The sequence below is a fragment of the Taudactylus pleione genome, unplaced genomic scaffold (genome assembly GCF_031769625.1).
Source record: "Taudactylus pleione unplaced genomic scaffold, aTauple2 ptg000513l, whole genome shotgun sequence".
NCBI classification, from domain to species: domain Eukaryota; kingdom Metazoa; phylum Chordata; class Amphibia; order Anura; family Myobatrachidae; genus Taudactylus; species Taudactylus pleione.
In genome coordinates this window covers 1,443,833-1,470,459 of record NW_028284915.1, presented here as the reverse complement: position 1 = coordinate 1,470,459, position 26,627 = coordinate 1,443,833, and the positions used below count along the sequence as shown (strand labels likewise).

Here is a 26,627-nt window from a genome sequence, read left to right as displayed (position 1 = left end):
CTTATTATGTCTATTTAAAATACGATCAGCAAAATATTTAAACATTTCCTTTTCTGCAGTCCATGGACTTTATTATATTTAATATACTAAATAGAGATGTACGTTTCTGGTTCCCAGAGAACTGACAACAACCAAATTTAGGGGTTCAGAGCAGTGACGTATCTGGACGGCAGTGCGCCCTGTGGAGCACTGCCACCCCTCTTGCTCCCTCCCTGCCCCCCTCCTCCCCCTGAGTGCTTACCTTTCCATGCAGGAGGAGGGTGGACGGGACCTTCCGCTGGCTTACTTGGTGCGCCGCGCACCACTGCAGGAGGTGCAGGAGGTCTACTCCTGCAGACCTCTGGAGCCGGAAACTGTGTGGCCGGTGACCCTGGAAAGATTCGACCCTGTGCGGAGGCACCACCCTCCCTATGGCCCTGGTTCAGAGTCGAACCGAGTTCAGAATCACTTCGGGGTTCCGATTCCTGGTTCGGATCTGCAGTCAGTTCGAAATTCGGATTTAAAAAACGAACTTGGGGTTTGGATGCATGTAAACGTCCAAATTACATGATTTTGGCTGGGTTTTTTAAGTACAGAACCAAAACATGTGAGGATGGTTTTGTAAAACCAAAACCAAAAATGAAGTTAATTTTGGATCCAAAACCAAAACATAACACGGGATCCACGCACATCTCTAATATCAAATAATAAATTACTAACTTTAATGTAATGTCTTGTCAAAATTTGTGCAGTAAAAAAAATAAGAGCATCATAGGACTATAGTAGGAATCCAGCTTTATAAAGAACAATTAAGACTGTAAATAGAAAGAACCTTACCTTAGTCGGAGCAACATAAACCACAACTGCTTCATTGCTTTGTGTCAAAACTTTCTCCATACAGTAGTAAGATGCATATGTTTTTCCTGAAGATGTTGGAGCCACTATCACTGCAGATTCATTATTGTCAACCACATCAAGAAGCTCTCTCTGATAGTAAACAAAGGTGTTCACTGTCATTTAACATAAGATACACAAATCTATTTAATATTCCTCTCTGTCCTGTCTCATTCTGTACATGCATGTGCAATGAAAGCCTGGAAATGTGCTTGCACATCCCACTGCTAGATCAACAAAACAGACCCTAGCTGGAGAAAAGGACCCATTGGGAATAAGTAAGTATGCAGCTGCGAGAGATAGGAGGCGCAATTGAGGAGTGGCAGAGAAAGACAGTACGGAGTTTGTAGCAGCACAGAGCAGCAAAAAGAGGGGGTGGGGCAACACAAAGTAGCGGGTTGGGATGGAGCATGTGGGCAGGGTGGGATAGAGCAGGGGATGGATGGGGCGGAAGAGCAGCAGGCAGACTATGGAGATTCTGCATATATGGGGTGCCTTTACTAGTTCATAATAATAATAATCAATAATGCAAATTATATCATATGTGTATATTTTTTAATTTGTAGCTAATATATGTTTACCCAATTTGGATTATTAGGGTTATGTGATGCAGTCACACTGCAAAGTCAGTTTTAAGGGTAAGTGGGTTGTTCAAATATAGAAGGAGACTATATAGCTTGAAGGGAGTGTGTAGAAGGGTTGTAATTGGGTAGAATTCCCTAATGTAGCATTTGTTTGAGAAGTGTTTGGGCCACATTGTCAAATGCAACATATAGGACATTAGAAACAAGTAGTGTCCTCTAGATATACCATGGACCAAATCCATGACCACCTTATTCAATGCAAAGGAGAGGTCCAGAAGAATAAAAGTGAGCAATGGCCTTTAGATTTAGCAGTGATCAAATAAATTGAACCCCTTAGTGCCTAAAAGGGTTTGATAGGTTGTTTGAAAGTCTATGAGGAGAGTATAGGCAAACCTCTTAGAAAGCATGAAAGACCTTGGAAATTGAGAGACGAGAGGTTAATCTACGAGAGAGTTTGGGTTAGAAGTATTTTTTTTTTTACAGAAGTTGTAATAATTGCACCAATGGAGGAAGAGAGAGAAAGAGAGAGAGATTATAGATTTTAATTACAGTTGGGATGAACACAGGAGACTATGATTAACTTATTTGTGATGGTATAGGATAAAGGGGACATGTAGTCGAGGAGAAGGGTAGGAACTTAAAAACTGTATGATCAGTGGATGCGGAATGTGTCACTATAAAAAAGTTTCACAATAAGGTAGATATTGTTTTCTGTCTATTTAAAGTTACTTTTGCTCATTACCTGCCATGTGTCTGGTATGAAGTGCTGCACCCTTATGTCAGGGTCAGTTCTCTCATCTCTGAGCAAGTATGCTCCCATATATTGCATCTGAAAACGGACTGAACCAATGCCAACTGAATATTTGTTCTCTTTCTTCTGTTCCTTTGTGTTGAGTATCTGTAATATTATTTATATGTTTACTTTTCATTATTGCAGAATACATTTAATACCACAAATGTTCTGACTTGCTACTACTAACTACTGGAGCTGTTGAGTGAACAAGCCCCGTCGGCTCAAGGATGCTCCCAATACCATGCCAATTTCACAGACAAGGTAATATTTCTGTTTTCCCTGTACTCTCCCCGGGGGGGGGGCTTTCTGTATTTGCCCTTCACTGCAGCTACATCAGGGAATTACACTAGTAAGTAAACCAGACAGCAGATGCAGTTCTTTTTTAACATTTATTATCATCGAGCCAATGTGCCTACTTTTTCATTCCCTGTTCAATGCCACTGCAAACCAAGGAAAGCAGCAGTCAGAGACCTGCAAGAACTCAGTTCATCTTTACCTATTCTATGGTCTGATACTATATTTCAGAGGTCTTTATATTGCACAGCTCCAGTGTTACATTATATTGTTACTACCTTGTTAAATGTTACCAAATACTTGCTATCTTGTAACCCATTGCTATGTGTGTCAATATAATCTGGACACTACTAGCATAGATTTATCTGAGATAGACTCTGGTAATAATAGGTTGGGTACGGTATGCCGGTGCTCAGGATCCCGGCGGTCAGAATCCTGATGCCAGTATCCCAACAGGGTTAGGATACTGACACCTGTCGCTCAGTATCCTAACCCTCACCCCCACTCCCTACTCCTAACCCTAACTCCCTGCTCCCTAACCCTAACCCTTCCCCTAGTGCCTAATCCTAAACCCTTAACCTAACCCTCCCCCTAACACCATTACTTACTGATGGATGCCAGTTGTCGGGATGCCAGCGCTGGGATTTTGACAGTTGTCTGGATTCCGGTGCCAGCATCCCAACTGTCGGTATTTATGGGAATCAAACCAAATGATTATATATGGTTTTATATGACTGTTTACTACATCTTTATGTAAATATTTTCTCTTCAACCACATTGCTTAAATTAGTGCATTTACCAAAAGTAATCTTCTCCACATTTGTGTATAATTTCATGGAGACTCTTGCTAAGTTGCTCCAAAGTACCACTTCAAATCAACACTAATAGCCACAGATAAGGGGGTAGATTGAGGGCTGTTGTGAGTCCTGACGGGCCTGGGTACTGGAAAGGGGCATGGCCAAATCCAGGAGGCAAAATGAAAACAGTACTATGCGCTTAGCACAGGGGGGCTGCTCCAGGGGTCTGATTGCCCGGGACCTGTAGCACTTATGGTCTCTCTGCCCACTACTGCTGGCCACACCTGCATAGCAGAACAGAGGCACATTGGACAGTGAAAGGAGACTGCTGCAGCAGCAGTCTTCAATTTCTCTCTGCCTGATGTGCTGCTGCGCTGCTATACAGGTGTGGCCAGCAATAGTGGGAAGAGCAATGGGGGCAGTCGCTGACCTGGGCCCTCACCAGGCCCATCCAACTGGCCTGAGTAAGTAGTACCTGTTCTCCCCTCTCAGCAACCCTGGGTAGATTTACTAAAGTCAAGTGGATGTGTTGCCCATAGCAACCAATCAGATTCTGTCTTCTTCTATTTCCTTATCTCAAAAAAATATTTCCAATATATCTAATAGTGGGAAATGGGAATTTTCGAGATAAGGAAACAGATTATTTTTTAACTTTTATTCACACTCACATATTTTGTTAAGTGGTATAGCAATTTATTTTACTGATAACAGATTAAAAGTTAAGTTTTAAACTCAATCACAGTACATTTTATACCTAATATAATTTTTTCTCAAGCATGCGCCTCCAAAGAGTCTTTGTGTCAATACATTGTATATACTGACATTATGGTACACCGCCAAAATGACAAAATATAGGAACAAAAAGTCTCCGGTGGATTTATGTAAAACTTGGTTTTATTTTCATTTGTATCTACAATTATAGAAGAGTAAGTGTGGAACCCTAATTCCCCTTTTGTGATATCCTTGAGTCCATATGTGTGCAGGTAAAGTGTGTCAAATGGTTGCACCTTAAAATCTACCTGTCTGTTTTATCTGTCCCAGATATTTAGTATGTTTAGAAGCAAAGACTACAAAATGAATGCAAAAATTATTCCAAGCAGATTCAGGACAAAGTACTGTAATTTTGAAATAGTAAGGGAGACCAACAAAATGGCAAAACAATGCTAAAGCTGGTACAGTCTTCCGTGACAGACATAGGATTAACTACTCATGGGACAACAGTAACATGCACACATCCTAAATCTTGGTTGTATGGGAGGGTTGCAAGAAGAAAGCTCTTTTTGGAACAAACTCACATCAAAATCTGGCTACAGTTTTCCCAATGACATTGGGAGACATGCCCACGAGGAGGAAAATTCTATGGTCTAATGAGACTTAACTGGAACTCTGCTGTCACAATGCTAAGTGCTATGCTTGGCAAAAAGCTAACACTGCACATCACACATCACAGTGAAAACACTATCTTTACAGTAAAACGTGGTGGTGGCAGCACCTTGTTTGGGAGTATTTCTCTACGGCAGGTACTGGAAAGCTCATGAAAATGAGAAATGGATGGAGCAAAGTACAGAGAAATCCTGCGGTAATCTAGAAGAACACTTGAACTTGGAAGAACACTTACTGTGTCTTCCAACATAACAATGACTCAAAGCATACAGCAAAAGCCATACTGAAGTGGCTTAACACTAAAAAAGGAAAATATCCTGAAGTGGCCTAGTCAAAGACCAGGTGCCAAATGTAATAGGATGAGAGTTTAGAAAATGTGAGAGTAGCTTATTATAGTACGCAGGCCAGCCAGTCATTGTGGGCCATAATAAAGGAGGATGCAGTCCAGCTGGAGGAGAGTAGAATGATGCTCTCCTTCTTCCCTCCCACCTGGGGTTAGCTAGAGGCCTGTCTTATGTAGCTCAGGGGAACTACCTCATAGGTAGCACAGTGCAGCCTCCACTCAATAGTTTCAGATCTTTTGTCCTGTAGAACAATTTTTTCAACAGGGACAAAAGTCAGACATACTAAAGTTCAACATGTAAGAAGGTTGACAGGTACAAAAGGTCAACAGGGTCAAAAGTTCTACATGAAAATGGTCGACAATAATTTTTTTGTTTTGTAGCCCTAATCTTCACCCTAACCCTCCCTGTCTAACTATAGACTGTCTAACATCAGGAGCCAAATGTAATAGGGTGAGAGTTTAGAAAATGTGTGAGAAAGTGTAATAAAGTCATAGAACATGCAAACTTGCATGTTTTACAGACTCAAAGAACTCTCATCCAGGTGTTTCCTGTATTGAAAATACAATTTGATCAATATATTAGTGTGAGAGTTTTACTGCTAAACTCTCACATTTTCTAAACTTTCACCATATTACATTTGGCTCCTGGTGTCTATCTAGACATTGTCTATCTAATTACGGTCTATCTCTTATACCATACCCCAGTAGGGCATGCGTAGAATATGCTGCTGTGGAGAGGGCATGTCATGGAGATGCTAGGGGTATTTGGGGCACACAGATGGACACAAGGGGAACACACTGCTGGGGGACATATCAGGAAGGTGCTGGGTGCATATGGTTTACACAGAGGGTCCAGAGGGCAACAAGCTTCTGGTAGGGTCATATGATGGAGTTGCTGGGAGCATTTGCAGCATAGGAAGCATGTGTGAAACATTTTGAAGGGGAAGGGCCATATCGGGGAGATGCTGGGGGTATGTGGGGCACAAAGTGTGCATGTGACAGAGATGCTGAGGGAATTTGCTGTACAAAGTGGAGCATGTTGGGAAAATGCTGCTTTGGATGGGAGCATATGATGGAGATGCTGCTGGGCATTTGGGTAATACAGGAGAGCATGTAGGGGAAACACTACTGTGGAGGGGTATGTCATGGAGACACTTAGGGCTTGTGGGGCAAACAAGGTGGCATGTATAGAAAATGCTGCAATGGAGGGAGCATGTCAGGGAGACACTGGGGATATGTGGGGCGCACAGGGGATCATGTGGAAAACATGCTGCTGGACACTTAGGGTATACCGCTGTGGAGGGGGCACAGCCACAAGCACTCATTGAATTCAGGCACTAACTGACTTTTTCTTGATATTTTTGCACCTGGGCCCACCACACGCTAGTTCCACCACTGACCATTTGAATGCCCTCTTGCATGGTTGAAATGGAGGGACAGTGTCCTGATATCAAGACTGTCCCATATAAATAAAAATAATTGGGATGTTTTAACCTCTGGCATAGTGAAAAATCTTAACTAAATTTACAATGTAAATATAAAAATCAAAATGTAAAAGTGTGAATATAGACAAACATATAACACCTAAGAAAAAAATTATGTTAATTGAGGGAGGCCAGTTATTTAAATGTGCTAGTACCATAGGCTGTACTTTCAGGTGATAATACATGTTTTCAGCTATAAAATATTGTGCAAAGTGTCTGCAAACATCAAAACAAACGGAGGTGTGCTTTAATATATGAACTTGGATGACAAATAGTGCTGCTCTTAGTTATTTTTCCTTCTTGCTAATAAGTAACCCCTCTGCATTATTTTAAACTGTTAAACCAACAACACATACAGTAGGGCAGAACAAACCACTTTTAACACATAAAAACTATTGATATGTACATATTCCTAGATAAAGAGTATAGCTATTTTTTCACACTCTCCTAGATTGCTCAAGTGTATTAGAATCATTTATACCTCAGGTGATGTCAGTGAACAGGCTAAGTTATGGAATCCGAGTTTGGCAAGATAAGTAGCTATCCGGTGTTGATCTTCCTTTTGTAACATATCTTGGTGATTGTTCATGATTGCCTGGATTATCTTTATCATTTCCACAACAATATTTATATCTCTTTGATCTGTAGCTAAATAAAAATAAATAAAAAAGTTTGCTTTAACATAGACTAGGGGGTAAATTTACTAAAGTGAGAGTTTTTAGAAGTGGAGATTTTACCCAAAGCAACCAATCAGGTTCTAACTATTATCTCCTAGAAGGTGCTAGTTAAATGTTAAGTAGAATCTGATTGGTTGCTATGGGCAACTTCTCCACTTCTAAAAACTCTCACTTTAATAAATTTACCCCTACATATCAGAAATACCATACAGTATATTTTTGATTAAGTAGTATATACAGAATTTAAAATGTTAGTCATGTTTTGTTTTCAGCTCAGTCAGGATTCATTTAATACTATGCACAAGTGTCTGTGTCCAACGTCCTGACGTAGTAGTAGATGTCGCCCCGTATTAATTTTCTGTAAGTAAGTGCTAGAGGTCTTAGTTGTACACTGTGGAAAATTACAGCACAATTCTTCTTTTACTTTTGCAGATATTGAATAATAAATGGAACAACATCACTAAAAATCACTAAATATCTGCAAATGAAGAAGATGATGCCTACTGAAATTCACAATCAAGCAACACATTCATGGGAAGACATTTTGTGTCTGATGACGACGACATGACTGCTGTACAGGACTGGTTTGATGACTAATCACCAGACTTTTTCCTGAACGGAATCTAGAAGTTTCAGCATCGATGGCAGAAGTGTTTTGAAGAAAATGGAGACTGTCGATAAATAAATTCCATTCAAACTTATATTTCTCTGTTATTCATGATCAGGACACTGACTTTTGGTATGCAGCAATGCAGGATGTCAGCGCTAAGATAAATAACATCTGGATGCATTTTCTCCTTAATTTGTATACCTCCTCTAAAAATGGAGTCTATCCAACACTTTCAGTAGGATATATTTTGTACTTCCAGTTGGGCTTTTGTAGAAATGCATATATCTAGGCCCAATTGAAGCAATATAAAAACATTCAAACTTCCAAAAGTTACACAAGCTGATCAGGTTTTTGGAAATAAATGCAAATGTGTCAAAATTAATGAAAGGTGCGACCCTAAAATGAAGTGCCATTTTCACTGTAACCACATGCAAATTCTCAGAGGAATTTACAAAACTAGGCTCAGAATGATTTTCCATGGGCAGTTTTAAAGTTGGCGAGCACCATGAAATGTGCTTGATGGAAAAATAGGCGTCTTGGTTGGCATTTTTGTTAATTTATAAGTAAGATCTGATAAAGTGCAGTACTGTTATATGTGAATCGGTGGCATTGTTCCATACTTATTTACTGTTTTAGTTTATTTATTATTTTAGTCTTTTTTCTGTTTGCTGTTTATATATACTGTCATATATTTTTTGTGTAAATTAAAGATTGTAGTCAGATTCAGTAAGATTATTGCATTATGACTCTTATGAATAAAATAAATATATAAAAATAAGTTGAAAATAGACTGTATTCAAACTATTAAATACACCCAAGGAGCATAATAACTATTCAGTAATTAGGATATATACTGTATACAATACTCTGCAAAAGTTTTAGGCAGGCATGGACAAAATGCTACCAAGTAAGAATGCTTTCAAAAATAGAAGTGTTAATAATTTATTTTATCAATAAACCAAATGCAAAGTGAATGAATAGAAGAGAAATCTAAATCAAATCAATATTTGGTGTAATAACCCTTTGCCTTCAAAACAGCATCATTTATTCTAGGTACATTTGCACAAAAGTCTGGGATTTTGTAGGATTATAGTCAGGTGTATGATTAACCAATCATGCCAAATATGTGATAATGATAATCATTTTCATATGTAGGTTGAAACTCAGTCATTAACTGAAACAGCAACAGCTGTGTAGGAAGCTTAAAACTGGGTGATGAATAACCAAACTCTGCTACAAAGGTGAGGCTGTGGAAGACAGTTTCATGTCACAGGTCATACACCATGGCTAGACTGAGCACAACAATAAGACACAAGGAAGTTATACTGCATCAGCAAGGTCTCTCCCAGGCAAAGATTTCAAAACAGACTGGGGTTTTAAGATGTGCTGTTCAAGCTCTTTTGAAGAAGCACAAAGAAACGGGCAATGTTGAGGACCGTAGACGCAGTGGTTGGCCAAGGAAACTTAGTGCATCAGATGAAAGACACATCATGCTTACTTCCCTTCGAAATTGGAAGATGTCCAGCAGTGCCATCATCTCAGAACTATTGGCTCTGGGGAGCACCACCAACCTGGGTGATGATTTCATCCGGAACTGGGTAACTACATAGTTTACACGTTAGTAATTGACATATGATCATTAGAGTTATATAATTTTTTCAGTGCGGATATACAAAAACCTCTTTCTCTAGAAACCAGTGGGACCCAGGTACACTCATCTACTGTTCAAAGAAGTCTGGCCAGAAGTGGTTTTCATGGAAGAATTGCAGACAAAATTAAATGAAAATTGAAATGGAAATAAGGCCAAGTAACTCAACTATACACAAAAACATACTGTAGGAACTGGGATGCAAAAAAAAGGCAGCAGGTGCTCTGGCTTGATTATTAAAATTTTTAAAATATTTGGCTGTAACAGAAGGCAGTTTGTTCATCAAAGGGCTGGAAAGCATTTGTCATGGATACTGCCACGGATGGGCTGAATTGTGAAACCAGACTAAACAGAGCTGTAGGATTGAGGTATGGAAAACTCAGGCAAAATCTAGTAGGACTCAAATAATTTTTCCTCATCCAGCAATTGCTGGGGAAAGAAGCACAGATGGGACAACTCTGTATGTAGAGCAGATAGCTAATACAATATAGCTGGGATGCGGAGCAGAACAGCTATACAGGATTACTGGGATGAGACCAGCTATGCGGGATCGCTGGGATGTGGAGCAAAACCAGCTACACAGGATTGCTAGACAGGTTCACTGGTTCACTGGGATGAGACCATCTTGCAGGATTGCTGGGATGCAGGGCAGAAACAGATACACAGGATTACTGGAATGAGACCAGCTAAACAGGATAGCTCGAATGCGGAGCAGAACCAGCTACACAAGTTGACTGGGATGAGACCAGCAATACAGGATTGCTGGGATGCAGAACAGAACCAGCTATATATGTTCACTGTGATAAGACCAGCTTTTAGGATCGCTGGGATGCAGAGCAGAACCAGCTAAACAGGATTGCTGGGAAGTTGGAGCCAGGGAGTGATGTAGATATTACAACACTGCACCACACACTCACAGTTACATGTGGAGCTCACAGGAGGGTACTCAGCAGGTCAGAACACAACAAATCACTGGCTGCCGGGGAGTGTTCAGGAAGCTTCCTTTACACCCCTGGTTGTTCAGAGATAGGCAGAGATATTCATGTGACCGATGACCAACTCCCAATTGGAGATTGATTGGTCAGTTGATCCACATTATCATGGCTGCGCCAATAGCTGGCTTTGGAGGGAACTCTGGCATTCAGCACACTGATGTCACACAGGTTAGCTGTGTACACCGCAGACAGAGGGAGACCGTTACTGATAGCGGTATGGATGTCCATTTGTGAGCCAGCTTGATCTCTGGGCACTCTGGTTACCTGAATCCTACTAGACAGGTGAGACAGCGCACGGCTGGGGAGACCTGGACAGGACAGTTTTGTGACAGTGCAACAATTATGAGTGTGCAGGCAACAGTGAAGCATGGTGGAGGATCCTTGCAAGTTTTGGACTGCATTTCAGCAAATGGAGTTGGGGATTTGGTCAGGATTAATGGTGTCCTCAATGCTGAGAAATACAGGCAGGTACTTATCCATCATGCAATACCATCAGGGAGGCGTCTGATTGGATCCAAATTTATTCTGCAGCAGGATAACGACCCTAAACATACAGCCAATGTCATTAAGAACAAGGAGTCCTGGAAGTGATGATATGGCCCCCACAGAGCCCACTACCTCCCAGTAGTGTTATCTCACATCCGTAATACCTTGCATATACATCAGGAACATCAAGGAACATTGGGCTCTCAAGCACAATTTCAACAGGTCAGACCTTACTCAGAAATAGCTAACCTCATCGCATGCAGTAAGTAATGAAGCTGCATATGCCATCGCAGTGGCTAATTTATGCAGGCATATCAGCTTTTTCTGTTCTCACACTGGACTCAAGGATTGTTGTGCCTCATGACTGCGAACAAAACTCGATGAGTTCTGGGCTATGGTACATGTGGCATATGGATGCACTTACTCGCAGGGCGATTCAACTTGCAGCTAACTAAATAGACCATGTAAAGTTAAATATTAAGCTGATACATCATGTACTTTAATTTATCAATTCTGATACAAAAAAAGTATAATGCAAATACCTACATCTAGTTTTGCAATGTTCTTGCCACATTTCAAAGATGATTGTTAATATTTTGAATCGTGCCTGATATTTCACATTAGGTGTCTGCAATGACATAAGAAATGTTTCCAGATTCTTAATCCCAGAGAAGAAATCTCCTCTGATCTCTTTTTCCAGGGATGAAGCCTTTGTCTTCCATTGCTGTTGCTCCTTGTTTTCTTCATTGGATTTGCTCTTTTTCAGATTCTCTTCTATAATTTTGTCCTTCTTTTTCATCTGCAAAAATAAATATATAATATATTATACAGTATATGCACAGTATTATATAGTTATAGTATTATATACTATACTATAGTATAGTAAATAGCTACTGTAGGTGAAAATGGGTCATACTTTGCAGGGTCATTAACTCAGGTTATTGTCTTCTGAAATTATGATCTACTGTATACAACTGAAATGATTTGGGACCACCCATCATTACCTTCCACTGCAATATTCACGAGAACATCACTGGACTTTCACAATACATCTTCACAGCCACTACTGTAGCCTTTGGAAAATCCAGATAAGCACCTTTTAAAATGAGTAATCCGGTGCTCCCAAAAATGTGTAAGATGCTTTAAAATTGTTAGGTATTACACCCAACTTAAAATACTTCAGATATATAAAAAGTGCTTGTAGAAATATAAATACATAAATAAATGAAACACTCAGACCTGCAATATTTGTAAACACTACTTGTCGCAAAACCTTTTGAATACATACAGTATGGTGAGGCATATGTATTGTGGTGAACCTCAGAAAATAAGTAGTTTTCTGAGGTTTTACAGTATTTTCTCTAATGATAAATCCAGTCCTTAGCGCATATGATCACACCTACCACTGTTTTTAATCTGTAGCCACACAAGCATCATCATTATTATCGGTACTTATACCTACCACATAGTGGTTGCAGAAGATTAACTAGAAACGGGCATCTCTTTTCAGTTAAAATGACTCAAACTGGAACAGAAGTTTGGCTGCACACCCTTAATACATAACACCCAGTTTCCACCCAGAAATGCCCATTTTTACTGATCGGACATGCACATAGCGAACCAGTTGCTCTGGCATCTAGGTGTGAATGTAAGGTGCAATATATATTGTGGAATATACATTTTTACCAGGTGTTCCATTGTTGCATAAAGTAATAGATTCCAATCCAATATACTTAAGAATTTGTAATTTATTAATTAATTAAATAGATAGATCTAGCCCTTTACTGGGAGCATGCATATCTCCCAGGGTTATAATGCAGAAATAACAATGAATGATTTCATTACAGGGGTTTTTATATCTTTATATTACAATCTTCAGTTAATAAGCCCACTTACATCATATTTCTAGAACATTCTACATTATTCCACATTATGCAAGCTTATAATGACATTTGGCATATTCAAATATAACATTCATCAGATTGGACAAGGATTATTCTTGGTGGCCTTTCATTGGCAGTAGAATAGGAATATATTCCTTCATGGGATGTTTATTCTGTTCTGTATCACTATATTTGGTTTGTATCTTACCTTAGCCAAAATTATACGTACATGGTCAGTTTCTTGTCCGATTCTTCAGATAAACAACTTTTATAGGGAGCGGTCTTAAAGACAATTCAACTCTTTTACTTACTATGTCTAAGTTTTACTAAGCAAAATGGCTGTACAAAGGTATCCATACTGAATTGCATTAGCTGTGTTCCTTATAAAGCATATGTAAACATGGAATTATGTAAAATATAATGTTTCTTATAAACTAAGCTCTCACAATGTATAGTCAGCAGCTGCTTTTTGCAGCACTTGCACAAGCTGCCGATAATCACAGGAAGTGTCTGCAGCCATAGCGGCATAGGTTATTGTTCTGCAAACAGCAGCAAATCACTGATCCCTGTACTGGAATGTTTCTGGTTATCGTGACATGAGTGTGGCATAATGAAAGTTACCCCTTTTCTAAAGAACTCTCTCTACCCATCTCTTTCTCATTAGTCAGAGAAATGCAGGTGTGCCTGTGCGTTTGAGCGCCATTACAGGGGCGTGCTTAATTAAGCACCTACGATTGCATACACAGCCTGAGTACTCATTGCATGCAGGAAGTTTATCAGTTTGTGCATGAGGGTCAGGTCAACTGTGCATATGGGTTCGATGGTTCTCGCTGTTACCAATGTTTTCGCTGTCTTGCTAACTAATGCGGATGTACGTAAGGTGTAGGGGGTGGCTTTATGTATATTGTGCTTCAGCACCAGTGCGATCACATTCATTTGCATACTTTCGCAGTGGACGGGTTCGTGCGAACGCAACAATGCAATCCGTGCTGAATCAGGCCCTTAATTAGATAATGCTGTTTAGAACACATGAGTAGGTCTCCTTGACTGTACAGCTATCTGGCAGACGGAATTGGCAGCCCGACAGGAGCAGAGTGCGACGCAGCGGAAGCCCGACAGCGCTGGAAATCCCGATCGTGGATAGGTAAATTTCCACTAACCTAACCTAACCCCCCTAACCCTAACCCTCCTTAGGGGTGCCTAACCCTAACTTCCCCCCCAAGTGCCTAACCCTAATCCCCCCTCTAAGTGCCTAACCCTAACTACCCCCTTCCCCGCTGCATAAACCTAAGTCCCCCGGGGGGGTGCCTAACCCTAAGTCCCCCCCGGGAGTGCCTAACCCTAACCCTGCCTCCCCCTAGCCTAACCCTAACCTTCCCGGGGGGGTGCCTAACCCTAGAGCCCTAAACCTAACCCTCCCCCCCCGCGGCTGTCCGCTCGCGGCGCCCGGCATCACTTTGATCGTGATGCCGGGCGCCGGTCTCCCGGCATCGGGGAAATGCGGGCGTCTACATCTAGACGCCCGGCATTTCACCCTTGCCGGGATAAGACAGTCGGGAAGCCGGCTGCCGGTATTTAGGCAGTCGGCTTCCTGATTGCCTCCCTGGCAGACATCCTGTGTGAATAATTACTTAAAACATAAAGATTGTTTGATAATTTTATGCAAAATAATAGTGACATAACTATTCACATTTCAGTAAGAGAATTCCTTAACCTACTCTTCTGTAAGATTATTATAATAAATAAAAACATAAAACCTTTGTCTCTGACTGCCTCTAAGCTCAATGTGTTAAATGTTTGTTTCGTTCATGACTACATCATAACATAGTTTTATCGATTTACTCACCTGTGGTTCTTTTTTTTTCCCATAAGCCTGATTAACATGTTTCACTTCTGTTTGTTCAGTTTGTAATATAATTATTTTAGGTGTTTTCAGGCCTAAGGATTTTCCATAACGGTGCTGAAATGTTTGGAGTTTTTGATAATTTCGCAGTGCAAACTTATCTGTCAGTGAATCTGTCAAAATTATAATGCAGAGTATATTTTATTATAGTAAAATACAGGAACGGATTCTATCATTTAGAAAACAATCTAAACTTTGAAATTTTTCTTGGATAAACAGTATTCCATAATATAAAGCACAATAATAAAAATATAATAAATGGCATTTAAAAAGAATCCTTTTCGCTTATTATATTGGCATAGCAGAGGGGGCAAATGTCACTCTGGGGCACTGCAGTGAACTCTCAGGGATACGATAGGTGGTCCAGTCATAAATCAAATAATTTTGAAGTCTGTATCTTTTTATAGGCAGCAAGTGGCTGCTCCCCTCCATAATTCTTATTCTCCTTTTCTGCTTCCTCTACTGAGTCCCAGGCATCCTGGCAAACTTCAAGATACGAAGGAACCCCTCAGTCCTCCCCAGCTCTTCCTTGAGTAGACTCCAACCCAAGCTTTTCCCTTCCCCCTGCACTGCTCATCTTCAGAGTCAGTCAACATCTTTCTGTTAATTTTCCTGTCTCCAAACTGTATCTTTATCTATCTCTCTGTATGTGTCTCTGCAGGTACAAATTGGCCATAGGGCTTTTATTTGGAAATTGGGAATTTCCCTGTGAGCCACTGGCCTGATGGGGCTGCTTGGAGGTTAGGCATTTTATTTTTTATTTTATTTAGCAAAAAAATAGAAATAAATTAAAACATGTGGGAGGTGAGACTTTGGTGTCACATGGGGTGGAGCTCTGTTGTTGCAGAGATGGGGCTTTGGTGTCACAGGGTAGAACTTTGGTGTCATGTGGTGCAGGGCTAACCACCAGACTTATAGAGACCATTCTCAGTCGTAGGAAGAAAGAATGCCTTTTTTTATACAGAAACATCCATACTTTATTCATACCAATATTGTGGTTTTAATACTCTACAACATTGGTCTGTACCAGTGCTTTTTTCTGTCTCTTTTGGTCGTGTGTGTGACCATGTGGGGGTGGGGAGTAGGTGTGGACCAATGGTTGATCTTACCAAGGGGCAGCAGCACTCCCAGTAAAATCTGCCACCCCCAGTGAGACAACGAGTCTTCTGACAGTGGCAGTAGATTCCTATTAGAACAGCTGTCTAATAATCATCAAATTCCAGACAGGCAGTCCCAGGGATAGGTGTTTTCTCCCCCTGGGACTGCCATCCCAGACTTCCATTCGCAGAGAGAGAACTTCATGTGGGAAAACAATCTTTTCCATTCTGTCAGCCCTACCAGTCATGCACAAAGCATTTGACAGGCACCAAAGAGAACAGGGGCTGGGCCGCTGCTAGGACTGCAGCACTCATGGCCTTTAAGTATAAAAAAGATTTTTTGACAAACACGAATGCCCTTTCTACTTGACTTCAGGAACTCAAATCTCAGAATAAAATGTCACCTGATCCCTCCAGTTTAGCTGAACTTACCACTGTCCGGCAGTCTTTTGCTCTCCTTTTTTCCTACATACAGCTAAACACCTCAAGTGTTTGCATTAAACCTTTTACAAGAAAGGGGATAAGTTGGAAAGGATTTTGGCCTCCATATTTAGGTCAGGGAGAACTCACAAAAATATCCTTATGAATAAAACTCCAAAAATCATCTTCTCCAGCAACCTTTGCAACTTACATGCCACTTCTTCTCAAACTACCGATGCACTGATTCATGACTTTCTTACTGCAGCCCACCTCCCCCAATTATCACATTGCACAATAAACGACTTGAGCAGGGAAATCTCAGCTGAAGAAATAGAGGCCTCCATTAAAATGCAGAAATCTGGCAAATCCCCTGGCCTGGATGTCTTTAACTCTGCATACTACAAAAAGTTTTTTAGGCCCTCACATGCACTTTTTCTTGTATGGGATATTACAAGGTGATTCCTTCCCCTGCTATATGCTAGAAGCTAAGATAATGGTGATACCAAAGAAGGTAAGGGACCCACACATTTGCACTATTCACTGGCCTATCTCCCTTGTCAACCTGGATGTTTAAATCGAATATGTCTTGATGCGAGATCAACTACTCCAGAGACCATGCCTCTTCACACCTCCCCTCGGGATGCAGAATCTCCTAAATTCTACTATAGTTTTAGATAGCAACATAAAAACGTAAATATCTTGGGATTTTTCTGACATCAAAATATGACTTGTTATTCTAGGAAAACTTCCCAAAATTTTTTTCTAAGCTTCAGGCAGATCTGACATCATGGAAGAAGCTTATTGTTTCATGGCTGGGCGGGATCATAGCTGTCAAAATTAATATAATTCCCAAATGGCTCTATCTTTTCCAGACCCTACCAGTGGTGGTCGACTTTTCCCTCCTCTATAAGGTCTATCAATCCCATACCCACTTTACTTGGAATGGTGCCCAGTGTTGTCCTCGGATATTATTAAAAAACATTTCTAGATGTGGTAAGGGAATTCCTGCTGTCAAATTCTATTACCTAGCTACACATTTCTCCCAAATTGCCTCCTCATATTCTCCTCCTGGGATATCATCTTGGCTTCATATTGAATCTAACTGTATAAACTCTCCAGACCTATACTCCATATGAAGCCTCCAAACGAAACACTGATCTCCATCATTCAGTCTACCACCTCCCCTAAATTGTTTATGACATTATGGATCATATACTATGTCAAATTCTGTGCTACCACCCCTGTCTCACCACTTACCACTATATGGAACATCTCCGATTTCCCACCAGGATTACATTTGAATCCCATGAGATCCTCGGTAACAGCATCTCTTAAATTCCCTACAACTTTTGCTCATGTGGGCTTTGGCTTCCCCTCCCAGCCTCAAACTGAAGTCCTCTGCCAATACTCTTAACTCCTTTAAATACTTTAGAATGTGGCACTTTTTAAACTCCCTGTCTCAGATTCCACTTCTCCGTGATCTTTCTCCTTTTCTGCAAATATAGCCCTATGTCCACAGGCATGATATCCCATGTCTATGGCATACTCCTTGATGCTGCACTCCCTTACCAGAATCCTCACAGACCAGATGGGGAAACAGTCCTTGGTCCCCAGCCAGCTGAGAAAGCTTGGAAAGACATGAGATTAGCTATAGCCAAATGGTCTGTCTCCACTCATCTTAAACAGATATTGTATAAATTATATTACTACTGGTATTATACACCAGCAAGGCTCTCCAATATGTTTCCCTCTGTCTCACGCATATATGAGAGAAACTGTGGCTACCAGGGTACCCTAGATCATATATGACGGAGTTATTCTATACTTGCACATTTCTGGAGAGCTGTCCACACCCTTCTGAATAGCTTACTCGAGCCCCCATTACCAAAGGATCCAAGAATATTTCACTTATGTTACCCCCAGATATTAGCATACTTTCCATGAAATTGGAGCCTCGCATTTTGGTTGCTGCCTTGTCGCATGTAATTGAAAGTACCCTCTTCCTCCTTCCCTCTCCGCCCTAAAATTGCAAATATGGCATATTGCGAGTTACAATGATGCAGCCACAACTTTTTTCCTTCCAAGTTCCATTGGGGTTCATATACAGACTTAGGTGCAGATATACAAGTGTCGCATATCAAATTAATCATCGACTTAGACGCATTTTCAGCAAAAAAAGATGCCCAACGCTAGCAGAGCAGCACGAGACCTGGCGGCTCACTCACACCGGGCAAGTCACACTGTGTGGCATATTCAGGCTAGATGTATGACGACACATCTCTAATTCTTGCTGTATTGTACAAGGGTCACTAAAATGCTGTTTAGATTATATTAAGGTCATTAGTCTCTCCCTGGTATTGCTGTGATTTAACCAACCATTGCCTGCTGCATTAACCTCATCTACCAATGTGTCTAGTGATAATAGTGTGCAAGCCCCACTTACTTTGTGATGACCCCACCTACCATTGATTTGGGCACACCCTCATGAGGCCACTTTCAGAATTGTTCCCAGAACCACCAGGTCCCAATCCACCCCTGTGTGCCTGCCCCTCACTTCAAGACCTGGATATGCCACTAACTGTCCCTATAGCATTAATAATTGATAACTGATTTCTGATACACATCTCATACCTGTTCTGCAGCATGATTTGTGCCAATAAGTAGATATACAAACCACACTGCTTTGTTCATTTTTGATTTGAGTTGTGATTCTAACTACCATTAATGATTCAGCTTGCTCAGTGTCAACCACAGTCAGTGACATGGCATATGATGTAGTAGTGAGCAAAGACACTTTGGAAAAATCCTTTTATCAGCACACACGCATTCCCCTTTCTTCCTATTCCTTCATGTGCCCACTAAGGGGCTGAGACTCAGAGAGTAGGTTGTATTCTGCTGGAAAGAATCAGAAATGAATGTCTGCATGTGGGACAGTTTTTTTTGCAATGGCAGCTATATGAGCTATATAAGTTCTCCCTATCTGATCAATTTTACAAAGAGAAACTGAGTTACCAGGATTGTTAGCTTCAGGTTAAAAGTCACAAAATTTGAGGTTTACCAGATGAATCTAAATTAAATTGTTGCTTTAAATAGCACAATCTCCTGATCTCCTAAAAACTTCAAATTAAAGGAGATTAAATTCAGGTGTTCAAACAGTGGGCCTGATTCAGCAGTAGACAGAATTGCAAAGCAGCACACAAGCAGCTTTGCAATTCCGTCCTTGCTATTACAGTATGTTCAGTGGCGGTTCTAGGGGTGGGCAAGCAGGGCAATTGCCTGGGGCGCTGCAGTCTAAAGGCGCAGCCAAGGTGTCCCCGCCAGCGCCATCTAATAGACGGCATCTGCCCACGCTTGCCCGCCGCCTGAGACCACCGCGGCGTCGCCACTATCCTCCCATAGTGCAGCACCCTCCGCGGCATTCTGGGAGTCCCAGAATGCCAGGTGCAGCCTGGACCACATCACAGCGCGCAGGGGAGACACATCCCACTGCACTCGTCAGGCACTACAATGTCAGCCTGGCTCAGTCACTCGGTGCGGGCTTCCAATAGACTGTGGCGGCCAGCTGGGCGAGGCTCAGAGCGCAGGGTGTACGGATACTGTCAAAGAATAATTGGGACCACTGACAGCCACCTGCGGGGACAGACCTGAGTGACAGCGGGTGGCAGTGCAGGTATGTGGAGGGTAGTGTCAGTGCTGTCTGTATGCTCTATGCATTTGTTGTCCCATTGCTAATGTTGCTTATTTCTTCCATGGCTCACGCTGGGGCGGGTTACTGTGCGCTGAGCAAGTAATGGATTTCTAATTCTTCGTTCTGAGGCTGCCATGCACAGTGACTGCTCTTAGGACCTTCTACTGTGGGAGAAGGATGACAGTTTTCTACTTGTAGCATCAAAGTACTGCCCTCAGCCCCATCTCTGTCCCTCTGGGTAGTGGGCAAATAAATTTTGGGTGATAATAAAGGCCAGCAAGTATAAATTACCTGTTATGTGTTTTTCTAGAATTTGACAAGTGTTTAATGTCCTTAGTAATGTCTTTAAAAATGTAATGAAATAAGCATGGCACGCTATATTAATTAATGTATTATAAAGGGCATTACTGTATGCAGCATAATGTGTAAGGGGCATTACAGTGTGCGGCATAATGTGTAAGGGGCATTACCGTGTGCGGCATATTGTGTAAAGGGCATTACTGTATGCAGCATAATGTGTAAGGAGCATTACTGTGAGCGGCATAATGTGTAAGGGGCATTACTGTGAGCGGCATAATGTGTAAGGGGCATTACCACGTGCGGCATAATGGGTAAGGGGCATTACCACATGGGGCATATTGTGTAAGGGGCCTTACTGCATGTGGGCACTAATACAGTGCAGCATTACTACGTACAACATAATGTGTAAGGGGCATTACTGTGTGGCATAATGTGTTATAAGGGGCACTAATACAGTCTGGCAAAATCTATACAGTGTACTACTGTGTGGCATAACATGAATGGGCTCTGTGTGGCATGACATACAAACTGTGGTGGTGCCATATTCACAAACTGTGCTGCTGTTCCCAATCCCTCCCAGTCTCCCAGAATGCTGGTGGTGCTGGGCGAGAGATGGTATAGTAGTGCATCCACTTTCTGCTGGGCGTGTTCTCCAGAATGATTAACAGTGGGCATGTCACAAAGCCACTCCCCCCTTTCTGGAGCACGTGCGCAGAAAAACACCTTATTTTTCTGTATGTTTTTTTCTTTTTAGGATGGGGGGGGCGCCAAAGGGAACTCTTGCTCTGAGCTCCACAATGTCTAGAACCGGGCCTGAGTATGTTCATGCAGGCCGGCCATTGCAGATGAGGTAAAGAGGCCAGGAAATCTCCGTCAGCCGACAGAGATCCTGGCCTCTTCCCTCCTCCCCAACGGCGGTGATACCCTTCGGCTTATGGAAATGGAGGTCGTTGCCGCTCCCTCCCCGCCCCTAAAGGGCAGCAGACTGTCAATCAGTGACAGTCTGCTGCCGCTCTGCGTGCAATCACGCAGGACCGTGTGCAGAACAGTCCTGCGCACGCGCAGATTCCCGATAAACGGAAATCTGCCTTCATCATTGCACTTAAGTGCAATGCTTAATGATGCCCAGTATTTCTAATTAAAAATGCAAGCATTTTGCTGAGTGGTGTTCCTTGCCAGCCTGCTGTCTGAGGCAGTAACTGAAAAAGTACTCTTTTCATTCCTTATACAAATTACCATAGGTAATTTTATACTTTATGCACTCTTTAAATACAAATATCATCTGTTTTAAACGGTATTAGCTCTTTCAGCACAATAAATATCAGTACTTTTGGCATTTCAATCAAGAAAATTGACAATTATCATGACTCCTTCATTGCTGCTACCCAAGTTAGCAGATTTCTAAAAACTTTTTTTCTTTACTGTTGTATTCATGCTTTGTCCTGTCATAGTCATCACTCAGTGGCCGTCCAGAATGCCAGTGGACAAGTTCGTCATATGATTTTTTCGTATCCAAGTGTGGAAAAACTGGATCATCAATAGATAAAATAATAAAAACAATACTTAATGCTTATGAAAGTGAAAGGAAACATTTGTATAGATGTTATATATGATTTTATATATATATATATATATATATATATAATCTATATACACAGTTGCCTCACATTATTATGCCCACCTCTTACATTTGACATTGGCACCGTGTATCCATTGAAGTATGTCACGTGCAGTGCGCCGGCTTGGAGGGTATATAACGTGTGCGATAGGCTGTCTGCATGCATATCATTTGTTGCTGCCATGGGTGAAAGGGGCGATTTATCCGTGTTGCAAAAAGGGATAATTATCACACCTTAGTCAATTTGACAGTACTTGGACATTTTGCAGGGCCTTTATAATTTGTCCGCTATATTACCGGTTGTCGGAATTACATTCAGAAATGCCTTTATAAATATAGATATCCAATTTTCAGCACTATGCAAGCAGGTACTTAAAGTTAAGTTCTCTATGTCATAACAATGTAAATTCATTGTATTCATTTTTTTCTGAGGCATTTCAAACACTTCTGGCCTTTCCAAAGGGAAATATAATTTATCACACTTCCAGTTGTGGTCTCTACATATTTATTTGATCCACATGTTTGATGTATTACTCTTGCTAGAGAAAACCTCTGTTTCTTTGTGTGGTCATCACCCTAATGAAAACTCTTTGAGAAGTAATGCATTGGGAGACCACTAAATGCCTTTCACACCAATTGATTGATTTAAAAACCCTGCTGAGATCTTCTCAGATAAGCTAGATTTTATTATATTTAATATATTAAATGTATTATCTTCTGTATATGTTAAATAAAAATGTAAAGATGTTTAACATTATTTTGGGGTGTAGTTCTCATTTCATTTGGACAACATGTGATTACTACGCAAAGATCATCATAGATGACATTAAAACTTTAAAAGGCATACAGACAAGCCCTTTGCTCTGTTATATCAATCAATCAATCTATCTATATATATATATACTGTATACAGTTCCAGTCAAAAGTTTGGACACACCATCTCATTCAATGATTTTTGTTTATTTAAATTATATTCAACATAGTAGTTTAATACTGAGGACATCAAAACTATGAAAGAACACATATGGAATTATGTTGTAAACAAAAAAAGTGTTAAACAAATCAACAAGTACTCAGCACCTCTGGGAACTCCTTCAAGACTGTTGGAAAATCATTCCAGGAGACTACCTCATGAAGCTGGATGAGAGAATGCCAAGGGTGTGCAAAGCTGTCATCCCAGCAAAAAAAGGGCTACTTTGAGGAATCTAAAATATAAAACATATTTTGATTTGTTTAACACTTTTTTGTTTACAGCATAATTCCATATGTGTTCTTTCATAGTTTTGATGTCTTCAGTATTAACCTGCTATGTTGAAAATAATTTAAATAAACAAAAACCATTGAATGTGAAGGTGTCTCCAAACTTTTGACTGGTACTGTATATATTTTTCTATATATATTATAAGAGCACAGTCATGCCCTTATATTAAGGCTGCATCTAAAACATGGATTTCTCCATAGAGAATTCCACAGGGTGTTCAAGGGGCTACACCTCAAAAGCTATTAGAGGTACGGATCTGAAATTTGGCATGGCCAGGTAGAACTGTCACTGGCTGCTGCATGCCAAATTTCTGGGCAAAAACATAAGAAATTAGCATTTGGGAGTAATAAGGTCCAACTGTCACATTTTTCTGACACTCTCAATTAGGACCACTTTTCTGCTGTTCTCTATGGGGGATTTTTTGGGAAGGCAAAATTCAGGGTAGGGGCCAATTTAAGACTTGGGGTTTGTTTTATTAGGTAGCTATTGTGCCAGGGTACGTGCTTTTGGGGTTCAGGTAAATTAGAAAGTGACAGTTTTTAAACTATTACCTCAAGAATGCGCCCGTGAATAGCTAGGACTTTTCAACTTGTTGCGCAGCCGCAGTAGGAGCTTCCAGCAGGGGGGTGTATGTACTGTGGCTTAATTGGGAGCACAAACATGGCTGCCTTTATTTATTAGGTAGCAACACATACAACAGTGATCACAAAATACGCGCTGCTACAGGCAATGAGGGACTTAGGGAGGACTATGCATGAGGTGCTAACCCAGAGGGGCAGAAGCTGGAGCATGTGCTCCCCGACACTGCACCTCCGATCTCCTCCCCAGTACAGGCGGCACCTCCGATCCTCCGCCAGCACTGGCAGCACCTACACAATCAACCCCCCCATTCCAAATGGCACCTCCGATTTCCTCTCCCCCTGTACAGGCACTGGCAGCACCTGCACCCGTACAAGTAGTGCAAGCGGAACCTCCGATCCCCCCCCCCAGTCCATGTGGTACCTGCACCTCGGCTACAAGCAGCAGAAGCACATGTCAGGGAGGGGAGCTGTGTGTCGTGGAGCCCTCTTCCCAGTCACCGGCATCTGCACTCTCCCGATGGCCACAGACAGCACCCTTCATCACTGGGAGATTGCAGCTGATGGTGGAAGCCCCGCCTCCTCGCTGACATAATGCCGCGATTCGCGGGTGTATCGGCAGGGGGCGGGGCCAAAAGAAGTGGAGTGCCTGCCCATATTTGAAGCCCTGTCCTGCTGCTGTACATAGAGGTAGGTAGTAAAGTGTGCGTGCGCGCTTTCTCTCTCCTCCACACCCCTGCCTACACACCCCGCTCTCCTCTGTGCCCCTGCCCCCACTACCTCCTGTATCCCCCTGCACCCCACTCTGTTCTGTGCCCCTGCACCCACTACCCTCTCTATACCCCTGCACCCCCTTCTTCTCTGTGTCAATGCACCCCTCTCTGTGCCAATGCTCCCACTACCTCTTTCTCTGTGTACCCCTCTCCTCTTTGTCCCTGTCCCCACTACCTCCTCTATACCCCTGCGCCCCCCTCTCCATTTTGCTCCACCACCTCTATGGGCCACCTTTCCTCTGTGCCCCTGTGCCCACTACCCCCTCAATATGCCAGCACCACCCTGTCTTCTGTGCCCAAGCTCCCACTACCCCTTCTTTACTACATCCCTCTCCTCTGTGCTTTTGTCCCCATTAGCTCCTCTATACCCCTACACACACCCTCCTCTGTGTCCCTTCCCGCACTGCACCCTCTACACCCTCACTTCTCGTGCTTCCTCTATGCCCCTACACACCCCCTCCTCTGTGCCCATTCCCCCACTACACCCTGCACCCCTCTCCTTTACCTGTGCCTCCTCTATAACCCTGCTCCCACTTAAATACCGCCACACGTCCCTCTCCTCTGTGCTCCTGCCTCATTTATGGCCCCTTCTCTGTGCCCCTGCCCCAACTACTGCCTCTTTATGCCAGCATCTCCCTCTCTTCTGTGCCACCCTCTATACCCCTACACCCCCCTCCTCTGTGCCCCTGCCCCCATTGGCTCCTCTATACTCCTGCACACCCCCTCTTTGGTGCCCCTGTCCCCCCCTCCTCTGTGCCTCTGCCCCACTTTCCCCTCTATACCCCTTGCACCCCCCTCTGTTCTGTGCCTCTGTTGCCACTGTCCCCTCTATACCCCTGCACCCCTCTCTCCTCTGTGCCCATGCCATTAACTCCTCTATACCCCTGCACCCCCCTCTGTTCTGTGCCTCTGCCTCCTCTATGCCTCCTCTCCTCTGTGCCCCCACTCCAACTATCTCCTGCACCCCCTCAGTTCTGTGCACCTACGTCCTTTCTGTACCCCCTTTAAACCCTGCGCACCCCTCTCCTCTGTGCCCCTGCCTCATCTATGCCCCTCCTCTGTGCCCATGCCCCCCTTAACTCCTCTATACCCCTGCACCCCATCTCCTCTGTGCCCCTGCCTCTTCTATGGCCCCCTGTCTTCTGTACCCCTGCACCTCCTTTCCTCTGTGCTCATGCCCCCCTTTCCTCTGTGCCCATGCCCCCACTACCTCCTCCTCTGTGCACTTTCTCCTCTGCCCCTGCCTCATCTATGCCCTTTCCCCCACTACCTCCTCTATACCCCTGCACCCCCCTCTCCTCTCTGCTCCTGCCACCACAACCCTCTACACCCCTGAATCCTCCCTCTCCTCTGTGTTCCTGTTGCCTCTATGGCCCCCTGTCATCTGTGCCCCTGCCCTCACTACCTCCACTATACCCCTGCACCCCTTCTCTTCTGTGCCCCTGATCCCTCTAGCCTCTCTATACTCGTACATCCCCTCTCCTCTGTGCCCCTGCCCCCATTAGCTCCTCTTTACCCCTACATGCACCCTTCTCTATACCCCTGCACCTCTCTTCTTTGCCCGTGCCTCCTCTATGTCCCCTCAGATCTGTGCCCCTGCCCCCACTACCTCCTCTATACCCCTGCACCCCCCTCTCCTCTATGCTTCTGCTCCCACTACTTATATATCACTGTACCCCCCTCTCCTCTGTACCCCTGCACTCCCTCTCCTCTGTGCCCATGCCTCATCTATGGCACTCTCTCCTCTGTGCCACTGCCCCCACTACCTCCTCTATATGCCAGCACCCCCCTGGCCCCTCTATACCCCTACACCCCCTCTCCTCTGTGCCCCTGCCCCATTAGCTCCTGTATACCTCTACACCCCCTCTCCTCTGTGCCCCTGCCCCCATTAGCTTCTCTATACCCCTACACACCCCGTCCTCTGTGCCCCTGCCCCCACTACCCCTGCACCTATCCTTTGCCCGTGCACCTCTCCTCTGTGCCCATGCTCCCACTACCTCTTATATACCACTACACTCCCCTCTCCTCTATACCCCTACACCCCCTCTCTTCTGCCCCTCCTCCCACTACCCTCTCTATACGCCTGCAACCCCATTTCCCCTGTACCTCTGCCCCCACTAATTCCACTATACCCCTGCA

General features: G+C 42.9%; 1 protein-coding gene across 1 annotated transcript in view; it reads right to left on the bottom strand.

Annotated features, from left to right (window-relative positions):
- The window catches only part of DDX60 (DExD/H-box helicase 60), a 379,348-nt gene that overhangs the window by 228,527 nt on the left and 124,194 nt on the right, over nucleotides 1–26,627 (bottom strand). The window contains exons 12-17 of the mRNA XM_088450288.1: nucleotides 21,681–21,785; nucleotides 14,697–14,866; nucleotides 11,514–11,766; nucleotides 7,033–7,199; nucleotides 2,200–2,355; nucleotides 817–966 (exon numbers count right to left, since the gene is read on the bottom strand). Coding sequence (XP_088306414.1) covers nucleotides 817–966; nucleotides 2,200–2,355; nucleotides 7,033–7,199; nucleotides 11,514–11,766; nucleotides 14,697–14,866; nucleotides 21,681–21,785 — 1,001 coding nt within the window. The remainder of the gene's footprint in view (nucleotides 1–816; nucleotides 967–2,199; nucleotides 2,356–7,032; nucleotides 7,200–11,513; nucleotides 11,767–14,696; nucleotides 14,867–21,680; nucleotides 21,786–26,627) is intronic.